Raw genomic sequence first — 14,310 nt, forward strand, 5'->3', positions numbered from 1 at the left:
TGTAAACATTATTTATAAGAGTGCTGTGCAAATTTCAGTTTGTTCGCTTTTCTGTCCAGAAAAGCTAACAAATTGGTTCGAAAAGGTAATCTGTTGAATACAGAGACATTTCCCACAAAATAAGCGCGAGTCTGGGCGCATGTGTCATAGTCGGTTCAGCAGCCACAGGCTGGAAGATTGTAGCAGACTTCCCAATTTCAGCTCATTCTGGCGTCGAATTGCCACAGAACGACAACGTAGGTACTGATGCAGCCCAGCACCTGCGTAACAGAATCAGATCGTCAGGTACTCGTAGAGCAGTACAAGACATGCAGCAAGAGTCACTGGTAAAATTCAAAGAGGGGGTTAAAAACAGCGAAATTTGAATTTGAGGCCCTTCTACTTGTCTTTGAGCGATGTTCTGAAGGACTTTGAAGTCAGAGACTGTCTGAACGTCACTTGGTGACCACCGCTGCATATTTCATTGAAACCGGCGCTTCTGACCAATCAGGGTTCAAGTTTTGACAGTTAAGAGAACCGGCCAGGTGAAGGCCTCCTAGTTTCTACACTCTCAGACTGTTATTGACTTTTTGTCCTTAGTTTAAGAGTACTTTACACAGCATTAAAAAGTACTATTTCCTCAAAATTTATGTAGAATTTTGTTCGTTATATTGACTTAAAGTCAATTTGATAGTGATAAAGAGTCAATAGGGTATTTCAACGAATCCCTGGCCCGGAAGTTAAAGAACAGCAGTAAGAACCAAAACGGCTTCTGCGCATGCGCAGACGGTGCCTCGGAGTGGAGGGGGGACGTCTGCGCATGCGCAGAAGCGGTTTTGGTTCTCACTTTGGTTCTTCGACGTCCGGGCCAGGGATTCGTTAAAATACCCTATACGCAATCGAGTTAAGAAAAAGTCAATAATTGATGACACATAAGTCTTAGTGCACAATATTGTACATGTTTATAAAGGAAATACTACATATCATTGCTGCTTAAAAAACTAATTAAGCAAAGGACAAAATGTCAATAAGAGTCTGAGAGTGAAGATTTTCACTGTCACTTTCGTCCTGAACTCAGCGAGTTGAAGGATCTTCTCCAGCCCGCTCATCAGTGTGCTTACTCTCTAATTCCAGGAACAGGAACGTGACACTACATTGAAACGAATGTGACCGAGAGCGTAACTCCTTTGAGCTTTGTCACATTCGTGAGAACGCGGATAAGCTAATTAATGGCTAATTCACGCCCGAACGAATGTGAAACAACCCTAAAAGAAAAATGACCCTTTAATACATTCGTCGAGAGTAATACTTTTGAAATACGACGAAGTCAACCCTCCTCTCCTATTTCCTCATACGCCTGACCAAACAGTTACAATGGTCTCTCGCGCGCTGTTCGAGTTACGTAAGTGCCTAACACCCAGAGGAGACGGCGTGGTTTCCCGGCGTCCTGACCAGTTGGGATGGTTTTCATAGAATGGGTCAAATTTACGTGCGCGGCACACCGCTAACAACCTACCGCCTTCATAGTGTTAGTGTTCAGGTAGAATATTCCGTAAACATTGAAGCGTCCACGCTGCCACCTCACCGACCGCACGAAAAGCTCTATCTGAACAGAACGGAGACGAAATAAAAAGATTGATGAAAATGACCCAGGTCTAGATAAGAATAGGGTACTCCAAAGAATCTTAAAACGGATGAAGAACAAAAGTTGGCCATAGAAACAGCTTCGGCGCTTACGCAGACCATTTTCCGCACCACCCGGTGCGCATGCGCAGAGGTTCTCTCACCACCAGCCAAAGCTGTTTTTAGGGCTTGCTCTTCCTCATCTTCAGTTGAAACGTCCATCGCAGTATCCTATGAGCATACCAATACCTCTTGTTTGGTTCCAGGCGAGACCTCCGGTTTTTGGGCTAAGAATCCCAACAGACCGTTGCTGAGAAGAGCAAGCTAGCAAGAAACAACACGGTTATTCCAGAATGCATGTAGAACAACGTGTACACATCATTCTGGAAATGCCACGACGCAAGTGAACCAAGAAGCAGAAGGAGATGACTACACTGGGGACCTCATCTAGCCGGCGTATCGTGTTACGCTAGCTCGGACTCCATCGGATTCCATTGTGATGCATCAAGTCTCTTCCGAAAATGCTCTGATGAAGCAGATTTGCAGAAGGCTGAATTTTTGAGTTCTCGCTATCTAAGAACTCATGCATCACAATGGTCCAGATCCTCAACCTCGGCAAGAGTGGCCTGAGACTTCTGTCAAAGCTGATGGGGCACTCAGAAGCTGTCTACAATAGGGTACTTTCGTAGAATCCTGAACCGGAAGCAAGCAGACCAGCCGACGTCAATTTGGCCGGAAACTAACCTCTCTTCGGATCCAAAACTATAGCCGAGCTGTACAAATATTGCTCGCGAAACACATATTCACTGCAAACAAGTATCAAACAACTGTTTATGATCAAGTGTGGCCGATACGTTTGACGAACGTCTCTTTCCCATGTCAAGTTTGGATCTACTTCCGCCAACATGGCGTCTGTGTGCTTCCGGTTCAGGGATTTACGAAAGTATCCTATAGATTCTATACACTCTAAATGTCTTGCAATGAAATTTGACCTATGTTATTCGTATGTTACAGTGAATTCGGCGCAACCATAATACGAAGCAATATTCTTTCGTAATACGAATCTTTTTACCTTTTCTCTGTAAGATACAAAGAAAAACCACCTTCGTATTGCTTGCGCCATTTCCTTCGTAATATGGGAAATTTCTTCGTAAGACATTTAGAGTGTACGAGCTGCCCGAGGATACACTCCTCTTCACAAAAGCCTCTGAGGTACTTCACGCAATTGAATGAGGAATATCAAAATTCGAAGGGAAGACACTTAATGAATTTGAAATACAAGTAGGTGAAGAGGTAGAAAAGGAAGATCAAGAGAAAGATTGGTTGGACAGTGGAAAAGAGGAGGAACAGGAAATACACTGCAAACCTAACTGTCTACTAAGTACACACTTACAAACGCATGCTTGGCCAAGTACACACTTAAAAATGCATGCTTGCAGGTACACACTTACAAACGCATGCTTGACGCCATATAACTGCATGCGTCAAGCATGCGTTTGTAAATGTGTACTTGCAAGCATGCATTTGTAAGTGTGTACTTGGCCAAGCATGCATTTGTAAGTGTGTACTTAGTAGACAGTTAGGTTTGTAGTGTATAGGCAAGTCAGAAAAAAATAAAAGCGAAAAAGAGAAAAGGAAATCCACAGAACAACAATAATAAAAGACGGAAGAAGAGAAATGAAGAAGATAGTGACGAAGAGGCTGAAGTCGACTGGTCGGATTTGAATGAATTCTTCATAGAAGAAATGGAGAGCGTAGGGAGTTATGCAGGCAACTGGAAACCAAAACGGCCAAGACAGGACAAATGTGAACGCTACTTGAGGACGATAAAACTTGTTGGCGTGCCTTTGAGACATGTTAAAGATCGTGTGTCAAATAAAATGAAAACAATGATAAAAAATGGGCTAGTAAAGGTGAAATCTTTTAAACGATTACCATGTCGCTTGTAAGGCAAGAGAAAGGAGTTATCTTAGTCTAAAATTCTTAATATTGGTAAAATTCCTTATACAATATTCATCTTGCATATTATATCTGAAGATATTTAAAATTAAACAGACCTTTCTATCAATTACCAGGGCCAAGGTGATTTTGTAAGTACCGAACTTGTGCAGCCACAACATTAGTGAAGCCAGATCACTTGCTTCAATTACAAATGTAAAATTAAGTAAATATTTAAATATTTTTCGTTCAAGTGTTATACGAGACGTTAGTCTCACTCGTGTAAATTTAGTCAGAATGTTAGAAACATGTGTGAAATCCTGATCAAAATTCGCGCACCTCTGAACGTTGAAATCCTGAAAACTTACTCTAATATTGATGGTTTGAGTTCTACAGAATGTGAGGAGATGTTTTCAGCTTTCACAGGTGCGCGAATTTTGATCAGGTTTTCAGACAGGTTTCTGACATTCTGACAAGATTTACACGAGTGCTTAAGCGTACCAACTTGAATGCGACTTCGCAGGTTGAGAAATATGTGCAGTTTATTGTACACAAAAATTGTACAAAAAGCTTGTGTGCACCTAGAAACGGTGATGTGTTGTTCAAAATTGTACATAACATTTGGTGTGTTTTTCAAGTGTTCTTTGGCTGGATCCACTTGATGGTAGATAGAAGGCTGAATTTTAGCGTGTGGTGAGCCAAGGACGTACCTAATAACCTTGCAAAATCTCGGCCAAATCGGCCGAACAGTTCCGGAGTAGTGTACCCAAAGACAGACAGAAAAAAACTTTCAGCCCCACTGGAGTAAAGGGGTTCGCTATCACTCACTCTACAAACTCAAGTGTGTACATAGTACACTTCAACCTGAAGAGTACATGCATGTACACTTCAACCTGGAGTGTACATGCATGTACACTTCAACCTGGAGTGTACATGCATGTACACTTCAACCTGGAGTGTACTTGGCATGTACACTCCAGGTTGGCGTGTACTTGCCAAGTACATGCCAGGTGGCTCATACCTGCAGGAGCCAGCAACAGTGTACCTGAAGGTATGCGCCACCTGGCGTGTACTTGCCAAGTACACGCCAACCTGGAGTGTACAGGCCAAGTACACTCCACGTTGAAGTGTACATGCATGTACACTCCAGGTTGAAGTGTACTTGCATGTACACTTCAGGTTGAAGTGTACTATGTACACACTTGAGTTTGTAGAGCAGGCAATAATGATAAAAGGACTCCAAGCGCTTTTAAAATTCCTGTTGATTATGAGATTGATGATGAAAGCATACAACCTAGGCATGCTTGTGTCGAATTTTGTTCTTTCTGCGTTCTAGCATGGAAAACAACACAATACTGCTGGCACTCGCGGCGGCCCAAGCTACCGAGGCATTTCTGGCTGCCCTCCGCACCGGCCAAGTCATTCAACCAGGCTGACAGCGAGCACATCGAGGCGGTCAACAACAGCGTGGTCGACACCACAGCCGCGGCCACTAAGGCCAACAGCAAGGCAGAGTGCAGCGGCGTCAACAGCCGGCAGGAGGAGCCGGACGGGTTAGGCTAAGCAGTGGCGGACAGCAGGACAGGGGACGTCACCTGGAGCATCCACTTGGGCGTCTCAAAGCGGTGCTGATACCCCCTCGGACTCCGAAACTTGCGCAGTAAGTCATGCTTTGTTAAAGCATACCCTCATAAAAATGTATTATTATTGAAATGAAACAGGGATCAGTAAGCATTTGAACCCATTCATTGTGGAAGGATCTGTCCCTTAACGTTTTGCATTCTTTCCTTTTTCCTCCTTAATAATTTTGTTTGCTAATTCTTGTTTTTTATTTTATTTATTTTTGTTTCTAGGCTTCTGTGGCATGAGAATATCGATCTCATATGAGACTCCATGTTGGGCCAGTTTTACCAGGCCACCACTCCAGGCTTCATTCCGTTCAGCCCTAAATGTAGTCCATAATTGCTACCATTGATTTATAGTTTTAAGCTGCACATCTTTTTTCCACAAGTCGTAAATAAACATTTTTTTTCCAATTTAAATCAAAGAAGTTGGGCTGCATCGTACACGGACAAACCTCGGCCCAACTCTACAAACTGTGGAATGCCAAGCAGCCCAGCACTCAGTTGGGCAAGAAGTGCATAGCAACACTTGGCACCAAGGATATACTGAGGGTATAAGCACAGGGCAGTCACTTTATTAACTGTAAAGCCACAGTTTTTCTGCTTACAGAGAGTTCCTCTCGACATGACTTTGCAGAACATCTCTAAGATATTAAGCGTGTTCAGCTCTCGTTGTGATCAAGTGATGATGCTCACACTGCCACCTATCCCGAAACTGCTTCACAAGAATGAAACCATTGGTTGCATCAACCAGTTCATGCAAGGTGTTGCTGCAGGAGCTGGTAAGAATGTAAGTGTTTTGAAGTGTAATAATGTAAGTACATCTAATTGTCCTTTTAAATTATTACTTTAGGCCCTCATTCAATTCAATTGTTTATTTGCAAGTGCTGTATCAGCAAGTGCATCTTTCAAAACAATACACTATAGAGACATTAACATGAAAACACGTATAAAAAATGTGACTGGAAACACAGCTGGGGTATACCAAGCTCGAAAGAAAGACCAACAGGAAACCGGAAATAGTGGTGAAGATCAAACGGACGGTACAAGGGTTGAGAAAGGGTTGGTCAATGAAGCTGCTCTACAAACTTGAGTGTGTACTCAGTTTGCGTCTAAAGATGCATACTTGCAAGTACACATCTACAGATGCATAATGAGCGGGGTACACATCTGCAGATGCATACTTAGATGAGTTGGGAAAGCATCTGTAGGTGTGCACTCAGCCAAGTATGCATCTGTAGACGCTTACTGTTTGTAGTGTGTTGGAGTGGTAGTTGATATTATTTATGAAAAAAAGTTCTTTCCGGTCTCGTTTCCGGTTGTTCGCCATGTTGCCAATGTTGTATCCGTTTTGTAACTTCAATTCGTCTCAGTACACCGTTCCATCAACATGTCGTGATCCTTTCTTTTGCTCCTTATCCAAGTCCATCCTCCATAAACCGCCACCAAGCTCTGAGTTTTACAACACAACCCTCTGTCGACAGGTATAGGGCCTGTAAAGTTAGCGCCGCGCGTGAGAGTGTGCGTGCGGACGCGCGGACGCGCGTGGACGAGAGCGTCGATAGTAGCGCTCACGGACAACGCCGCCTGTCCGGAGGGTCGCTGGAGTCCTCCCGGGACTATTCGGGACCTGTTCGGGACCACCCGAATGGTCCCGAACGGACTCCGGGCAGCCGGCGTTGTCCGTGGGCGCTACGATCGACGCTCTCGTCCACGCGCGTCCGCACGCACGCTCTCACGCGCGGCGCTAACTTTACTACAGGCCCATAGAAGCAGCCGTAATAGAAGATTGATGCGCCTTTCTCTCTGAAAACAGAACTTTACTAGCCAGGGGAAGGCCTTCGGCCTCGATGCTGAGCTGGATTCGGCTGGAGATGGAAATGCATTTTCATCAGTAGTAAATTTGGATGTGTTTATTTTGAAAATGAGCCTCTTTTCTTTTTGGGGGGTGATAGCCAGGAAGTATGCTTTTGCGCAAAGGATTGTGATTCGGCAATGGTTGGTTTCTCCTTGAATCGACGGAAGGCTATTTAATAATCTAAAACTAAATGTTCCAACCAATCCTAACCTAACCTAACGGGCTCGTGACAGATCTTACTCTACTCGAGACAGATCTTACCCTACTCTCGACAGATCATATTCTCAAACTAAATGGTCCAACCAATCCTAACCTAACCTAACGGGCTCGTGACAGATCTTTCTCTACTCGTGACAGATCTTTCCCTACTCTCGACCGATCTTATTCTCAAACTAAATGGTCCAACCAATCCTAACCTAACCTAACGGGCTCGTGACAGATCTTCCTCTACTCGCGAAAGATTATACCCTTCTCGCGACAGATCTTATTCTCAAACTAAATGGCCAATGAAGCTTGGCGTACGACTATGGAGCTTGGACTATAGAATATGGACTATGGAGCTTAGACTATGGAGCTTGGACTATGCAGCTTGGACTATGGAGCTTGGACTATAGAGCTTGGACTATGGAGCTTCGACTATGTATACGCATATGAATATAGTTAAAATAAACAGAGGAAGATACCTCTTGTAAACTAAAGGTATCAGGGGGGGGGGGTCGGACAAATGAGCTATTCAAAATCCCAAACAGGGTGCTTCGCTTCGCTCAGCAATCAATTTCATTTAACTACAAAGTTTGCTCCACGTGGAAACATCAAGAGTGCTGAGGTAATAGTGTCCCTGCGATTCCAGAAAACTTGGGTGTATGTGCACATGGTTCACTGCTGATTCTAAAGGATTCAGACGCAATGGATGTTCAAGGGTACTATGATTTACCATGAAATTATGTGAGCACCCTGCCCCGTCCATCAGCAAGACCAAATGGAACATTGCAATTAAGGGGGGACATCACTCCAAAATGATCAAAAATTGCAACTTTTTTTTATTAGTTTATATTATAAACCATTCCTTTCTGCGTCGAATGGTGAAAACCGCATTCCGGAATTCAAAAAATTGCAGTTTTAGTAGGTTGTGGGCCGCAAACATGCATAGGGGAAAAGCCCAGTTTCCCCAACTTTGATCGCGTTTTTCTCGGAACATGATATTGCAAACGGTTGCAGGCCTCTAGGGCGCAGTTTTTGAGCTACAGCGGGGAGATTTAGCATGGAAGCTCCTACGACATGCCGCTATGGTGGGTAGCAAAATAATTTGCATTGGTCAATTTTTATTATTTTTTCAACGTTTAAAATTAAACAATTTTGACCAAAAAAATTAATCAGTATTTTTTGGTATGTAACAAACACAACTTAAAATGATTTTTGAAATGTGATTGAGGTACCCACCATAGCCAGACATCTCAGGAAGGCTGTCACCAAATTTCAATGTTCTAGGTCAAACCGTTTGGCGTCCAGCGCTGCAACAGTGCGAAATGGTCTAACCTAACACTCAAAAATGTGTTTTCAACGAAAGCGCTGTACTGCCCTGGCGGATTGACTTAGTGTTGTTTTATACATTATCTGTTAAAATATGAACAATTTTTCTCTTTCCGTTTGGTTTTTATGGCGTTATTACAAAAGCACTGTTTTTGGAGTGATGTCCCCCCTTAAAGTGTCTATTGAGTATTATATATAAATTAGGTAAAGGTCGACTTCGCCGTTAAATTGCTTAATTATTTACATTGATTGTACTGTATAGTGGCTAATCATCTATGCAGCTTTTTTTCTTTTTTGTGAAACTTTCTGTGATTTTATATTTACATTCTGTAATTTTCATGTTTGTTTCATAAACCATTCTGAAATTGTACTTTCTCAATTTATAGGAATAAGTTTGATGTAAGATTTTTGTTTATATCTTTTTCCTAATTTTACTCTTGGTAATTGAAAGAGCTGATCAGGTCAAATACCTTGGCTTAATCATTGATAGTAAACCACCTCGGAGCAAAAATAAGATCGAAAACTGCGCCCCTAATGCCTAATAGGTCAACTATTAAGACTCAAATACCATATACCTGATTATCTCAAAAAAGGGTTGTATTATCCAATAATACACTCAAACATTATGTATCTGGTTCAAATTTGGTCTACCTGTACCTGTAAATCGAGTAACCTTGATCTTATCTATGTGCTTCAAAATAGGGCCCTGAAAGCTACTTGACCTAGATTCTCGTCATCCCACAAGGGAGTTTCATACCACTAGTATACCACCACTTGATCACCATATTGCTGTTGCTAACTCAATGCTGATTTATGCACTCAAAAGTAATTTGATTTTGAACTTTATTGTGGCATTGAAGTGCACAACCACAACACCAGACACAAAAATCAAATCAAACAAGTATTTCCTGCCTCTACTAAATATGGTCTTCAGAGTGTGCTTTACAAGAGTCGCCAGCAACAGACATGACGGAACTTACAAAATCGACCCTTTTGGCCCGCCTCCCGCGTCACATGATAGCTTTGAAAGTCCATATACAAAGGGAGCAAGCTACTCTAGTGCCAAACAAGATTCTTAAGTGCATAAATGAACTGCACTTTTTTGCGGAGAAAATCCATAATTCAAGAAAACTGAGATCTCCGTATAATAAATGGACCGTCTCCGGTAATTTCCCATATTTTTACGGAGTTTTCTGACAGTGTAAGGTCATACGGCATATCTTCCATATAACCTTACTAACCCCCTTACCTCGTTTTCGGCCATCTGCGCCGTGCAGCACAAGCCGACGAACGTGGCGCAGGCGAGGACGCTGTACAGCAGCGGGATGTAACTTTGCCACGCCGGGGAGTCCAGCATTAGGTAGATTATCCCATGCGACGTGGACAAGGAGGCGACGTACAAAATGTGGCAGGTCTGGAGACATTGCGGGGTATGAGCATGGCCACAATCGTCAAACGCAAGCCTCTTACAAACATCTTCAAAATTTGAAGTCGTCATAATGTCCCGGAGTTCTCAATGTGTGGAACTAAATCGGGGATCTATTTTATCTAACAAAGCTGACAATAACGGAACAGTAGACAATACTCGCTGAAGGTTAAAGGTGTGTGCTTCCTTTTTAATAGAAACCTTGAGTTACGGGAAATAACTTTACCTCAGGAGTAACTTTGAATAACCCAGGGAAGTGCGTTGGCATTCCATATGGGAGTAAACCTCAAAGCTCGCTTAAAACTGGAGTGCTTTCTAGCACGCTCTACTCCAGGGTGGTTTCCATCGAAACGTTCATCTTTTGTCCCTTTCTCTTTTTGGCTCCGTTCGGCCACGAAAGTGGATTTCTGACTATGGTTTAGTGCTCCTGATACGTTAGTGACTGCCTCAAGCACCGACTAGATTGAGTATGGGCTTTGACCGAAAACGGATTAATATAACATCACCGCAACTGTCCCTTTGCGAATTGGGCAAAGGGACAGTCAGGTTCAGAATTTGAGATCTCACTTATTTACCAAGTGCTCACCATCACGCACCATTTTCCTCCATCATGTATCTCAGTTCCACCACTACCCCACAGCTCCACTTCCTTCCCACTACCCTCAACCTGCCCAATATCCTCAACACCCTCAAGCAACCGCTTCCTCCTACTTTCCGTACCAAAATCCTTACAACCCACTTCCTGCAGCTGCTACCCCTCCCCCAGTCTGTCTCCCTCCCTCAAACACAGAACAGTGCTAACGTTGCTCCTGCAGTTCCGAACATTACTGCAGCGGCATCACCCTTACTTCCAAACAAACCCAAACCGTCTGCACCTGCCGCTGCTGCTCTTGTCGCACCACTGTTGACGTCAACCAAACCGAAGGAAAATGCCGCCCCTGTGCCAGTGACCCAACCATCTGGATTCTCACCTGAGCCCAATGAGACCCAAGTGCTAGCTCCAGCAATGATGTAGCTGCTCCAGTAGGGCCATCTTCTGAGAAAAGTGGAAAGAAGAACAAAGAAAACGAAGGAAAACAACGAAGAAAAGGGCCAGAACAATTTCGTGTAGTGCCTCAAGTTCTACTAGCAGTGGGAGAAGTAGCAGCAGCAACAGCAGCAGCAGCGAATCATCTGCAGTAAGTTCTCAATTTCTTTTCTAAGAGCATCAAGTTAAATTTTTTATTTGACAAACACTTATTTTCTGTTCTGTTTAAGAAACTGTTCCACCCAAAAAAGAAAAGCGGGAAACGAAGAATGGCAGGAGTCTGGTCAAGTCTGTTTCTAAGAGCGGTCGTGAGACCAGCAGATAAAAATATCAAGATGAAATAGTTTCGTTCCCAGCCAGCGCGCGGGAAACTTGTAGCGGCTATCTCAATGGCTGCGGTCGCCATTCTAGTTTTTCGGTCCGAAGCGAGAGGACGTGTCCGAGTGTTCCGAAGGTTAAGAAGTCTGCGGAGAGGGTGGCTAGCGACACGGATTCGAGCGCGGAGGGTGATCCGAGCCAGCTGTACTCGGGCGGCCTGAACGACGTGGATGACCAGCTCATCCCTGTACGCAGTCGCCGCGGCCGCCAGTAGCTGGCCCAGTCGGCCTAGTCGGCCCCTCTTCCTCCGAAAGCTCCGGTTTGGACTCGGACGGGGAAATCGTCGATGAGACCACCATTGGTGCCATTCTGCAGAGGGCAAGAGCGGAGACCCTAGCCAAGGAGAAGGCGGAGACGGCCAAGGTGAGAGGAGGCGGGCACGGATCGAGAGGGAGCAGCAAAGGGGAAAGCGGCAAAGGGAGGGGCAGAGCGCCATGCAGACTCCCGAGTTCATGAAAAAGAAAATCAAGGAGGGGCCATCGACACATTCCCCGCCGCGCCGGCCGAGGACACTATGGAAGGATGTGCGAAAATCGCCGTCGGGATCCGGCAAGAAGGCGAAGAAGTTGGAAGCAGCAGATTATACAGCCGTGTCAGAGGCCGAACTGAGGAGCATGTCTGAGCTGGCGGCTCTCAAGTCCAGAAAGAGTTCAGACGGCAACTCCAAGATTACAGTGTGTTAACGTTCTTTGTTTTTTGACTGTTCAAATGCAAGCACTTAATGATGACGTCGGCTTGGAGGTTGCCCTGCGACATGCCGGATTTCTCGTTGAATCTAGTGACTCCCTGAGTGATTCCATAGTGGAAAATGATGACGTTGATTTTGATCTAAAGCTCCATCTTACAATCAAGGCGGCTCCGGGGCATTCCAGCAGCAGATCGACACCCTCCGCCAGCAAGTCCACTCCCGAAGCGGCCATCCACCAGCAAGGCGTCTCCGGGGCCATCCACCAGCAAGGCGTCTACGGGGCCATCCACCAGCAAGGCGTCTCCGGGGCCATCCACCAGCAAGGCGTCTACGCGGCCATCCACCAGCAAGGCGTCTCCGGGGCCATCCACCAGCAAGGCGTCTCCGGGGCCATCCACCAGCAAGGCGTCTACGGGGCCATCCACCAGCAAGGCGTCTCCGGGGCCATCCACCAGCAAGGCGTCTACGCGGCCATCCACCAGCAAGGCGTCTACGGGGCCATCCACCAGCAAGGCGTCTACGGGGCCATCCACCAGCAAGGCGTCTACGGGGCCATCCACCAGCAAGGCGTCTCCGGGGCCATCCACCAGCAAGGCGTCTACGCGGCCATCCACCAGCAAGGCGTCTCCGGGGCCATCCACCAGCAAGGCGTCTCCGGGGCCATCCACCAGCAAGGCGTCTACGCGGCCATCCACCAGCAAGGCGTCTCCGGGGCCATCCACCAGCAAGGCGTCTCCGGGGCCATCCACCAGCAAGGCGTCTCCGGGGCCATCCACCAGCAAGGCGTCTCCGGGGCCATCCACCAGCAAGGCGTCTCCGGGGCCATCCACCAGCAAGGCGTCTCCGGGGCCATCCACCAGCAAGGCGTCTACGGGGCCATCCACCAGCAAGGCGTCTACGGGGCCATCCACCAGCAAGGCGTCTACGGGGCCATCCACCAGCAAGGCGTCTACGGGGCCATCCACCAGCAAGGCGTCTCCGGGGCCATCCACCAGCAAGGCGTCTACGGGGCCATCCACCAGTGGCGCTAAGGGGTCTGCAACGAAAAGGTCGTCCAGCCAATCGGCCAGGGAAGGAGCCAAGGATGATAATAACAGGAAAAGTAGCGATATACATCGGCAACTTTGGCCCGTCCCGTACATTAGGTAACGTACGAATTTCGCCTGTGTTTGACCCTGACGGGAATTAAACCTGAGTCTGGGGTTAAAAGAAATGTCGTTCTTGTCATCAGCACCCTCAAAAACATCAGAAACAATGCAAAAACTCGAATAAACAGAATGTTCCAAAAATACCCCGCTGGGATTTGAACCCGGGTCCTAACTTCTCCGATTCACTCGAAACTGGCACCATTGGTTTTCTCTCGTCGCCCCGATTCCAAAAATACCCCTACATGCCCTCAAGCTGCATCCGTTGCCGAGATCCTCCTCGACCCCATGTAGACCATGATGCACCTGCAGCAGCGCCCCCGGGGCTCGGATCGGATTTAATGCCACCGGGCGGTTCTTAAGGTCACCCAAGGAGGCTGCATACCAAATTTGGTCAAGATCGGACCACGGGAAGTCCTCGGACGGACGGACGGACGAACGAACGGACGCACAGCAGGGATCATACTATATGCCCGTCCCTCCGTCATTTTTTTTTACAAAAAATAAACGGGACGGGCCAAAAAGAGCTCCAAGGCCGCCTCATCAAAGAAGGCCTCCTCCTCTCCGAAGGAAAAGGACAAGGACACCATCCGCCAAGGCGCCGCGCTTTAAGATTGAGGACGTGCTCACGAAAAGGCAGCTACAGTGAGGCCAGGATAGGAAAACCGGGTATCGGCGAGAGCTCGCATTTCGCTGCCCGTACTGCACCAACGTCGTGAAGCAGCGAGACGGAATGACGGCGCACTTGGCTTGCCACCGAGACCGATTGGAGCATGAGCCAAGAGGGATGAAGGGGGTCCGGGCACGTGTCTTGACCAGCAGCACCTCTGGCCCCCGCGTCCTGGACGAGGTGATCTACGCCTCCGTCCTCGGAAGGCTGAGGGGACTAATGAGCGGCAGAGCATTCGCGAAGACGGGCACCGCATTCAAACAACTCCTCACCCACGTAACTTCGAGCGTTGGTCGTGCGGACGTGGTCAATCTGGCACCCCACGCCGACTTCGTCTCAGCGCTCAACTCTGCCATGGCAGACGGTGGCTTGTCGGTGCGGGACCCTCGGGATGACTCGGATAAAGACAGCGAAGGTGACGGCGCA

General features: G+C 46.6%; 1 protein-coding gene across 1 annotated transcript in view; it reads right to left on the reverse strand.

The window, feature by feature from the left end:
- LOC117653372 overlaps window positions 1-14,310 on the reverse strand; it is a 33,635-nt gene continuing 19,325 nt past the window's right edge. The window contains exons 6-9 of the mRNA XM_034399007.1: window positions 9,800-9,964; window positions 1,852-1,926; window positions 1,496-1,585; window positions 1-260 (exon numbers count right to left, since the gene is read on the reverse strand). Coding sequence (XP_034254898.1) covers window positions 198-260; window positions 1,496-1,585; window positions 1,852-1,926; window positions 9,800-9,964 — 393 coding nt within the window. The 3' untranslated portion in view covers window positions 1-197. The remainder of the gene's footprint in view (window positions 261-1,495; window positions 1,586-1,851; window positions 1,927-9,799; window positions 9,965-14,310) is intronic.

Source organism: Thrips palmi, unplaced genomic scaffold (genome assembly GCF_012932325.1).
Source record: "Thrips palmi isolate BJ-2018 unplaced genomic scaffold, TpBJ-2018v1 HiC_scaffold_8, whole genome shotgun sequence".
NCBI classification, from domain to species: Eukaryota; Metazoa; Arthropoda; class Insecta; order Thysanoptera; family Thripidae; genus Thrips; species Thrips palmi.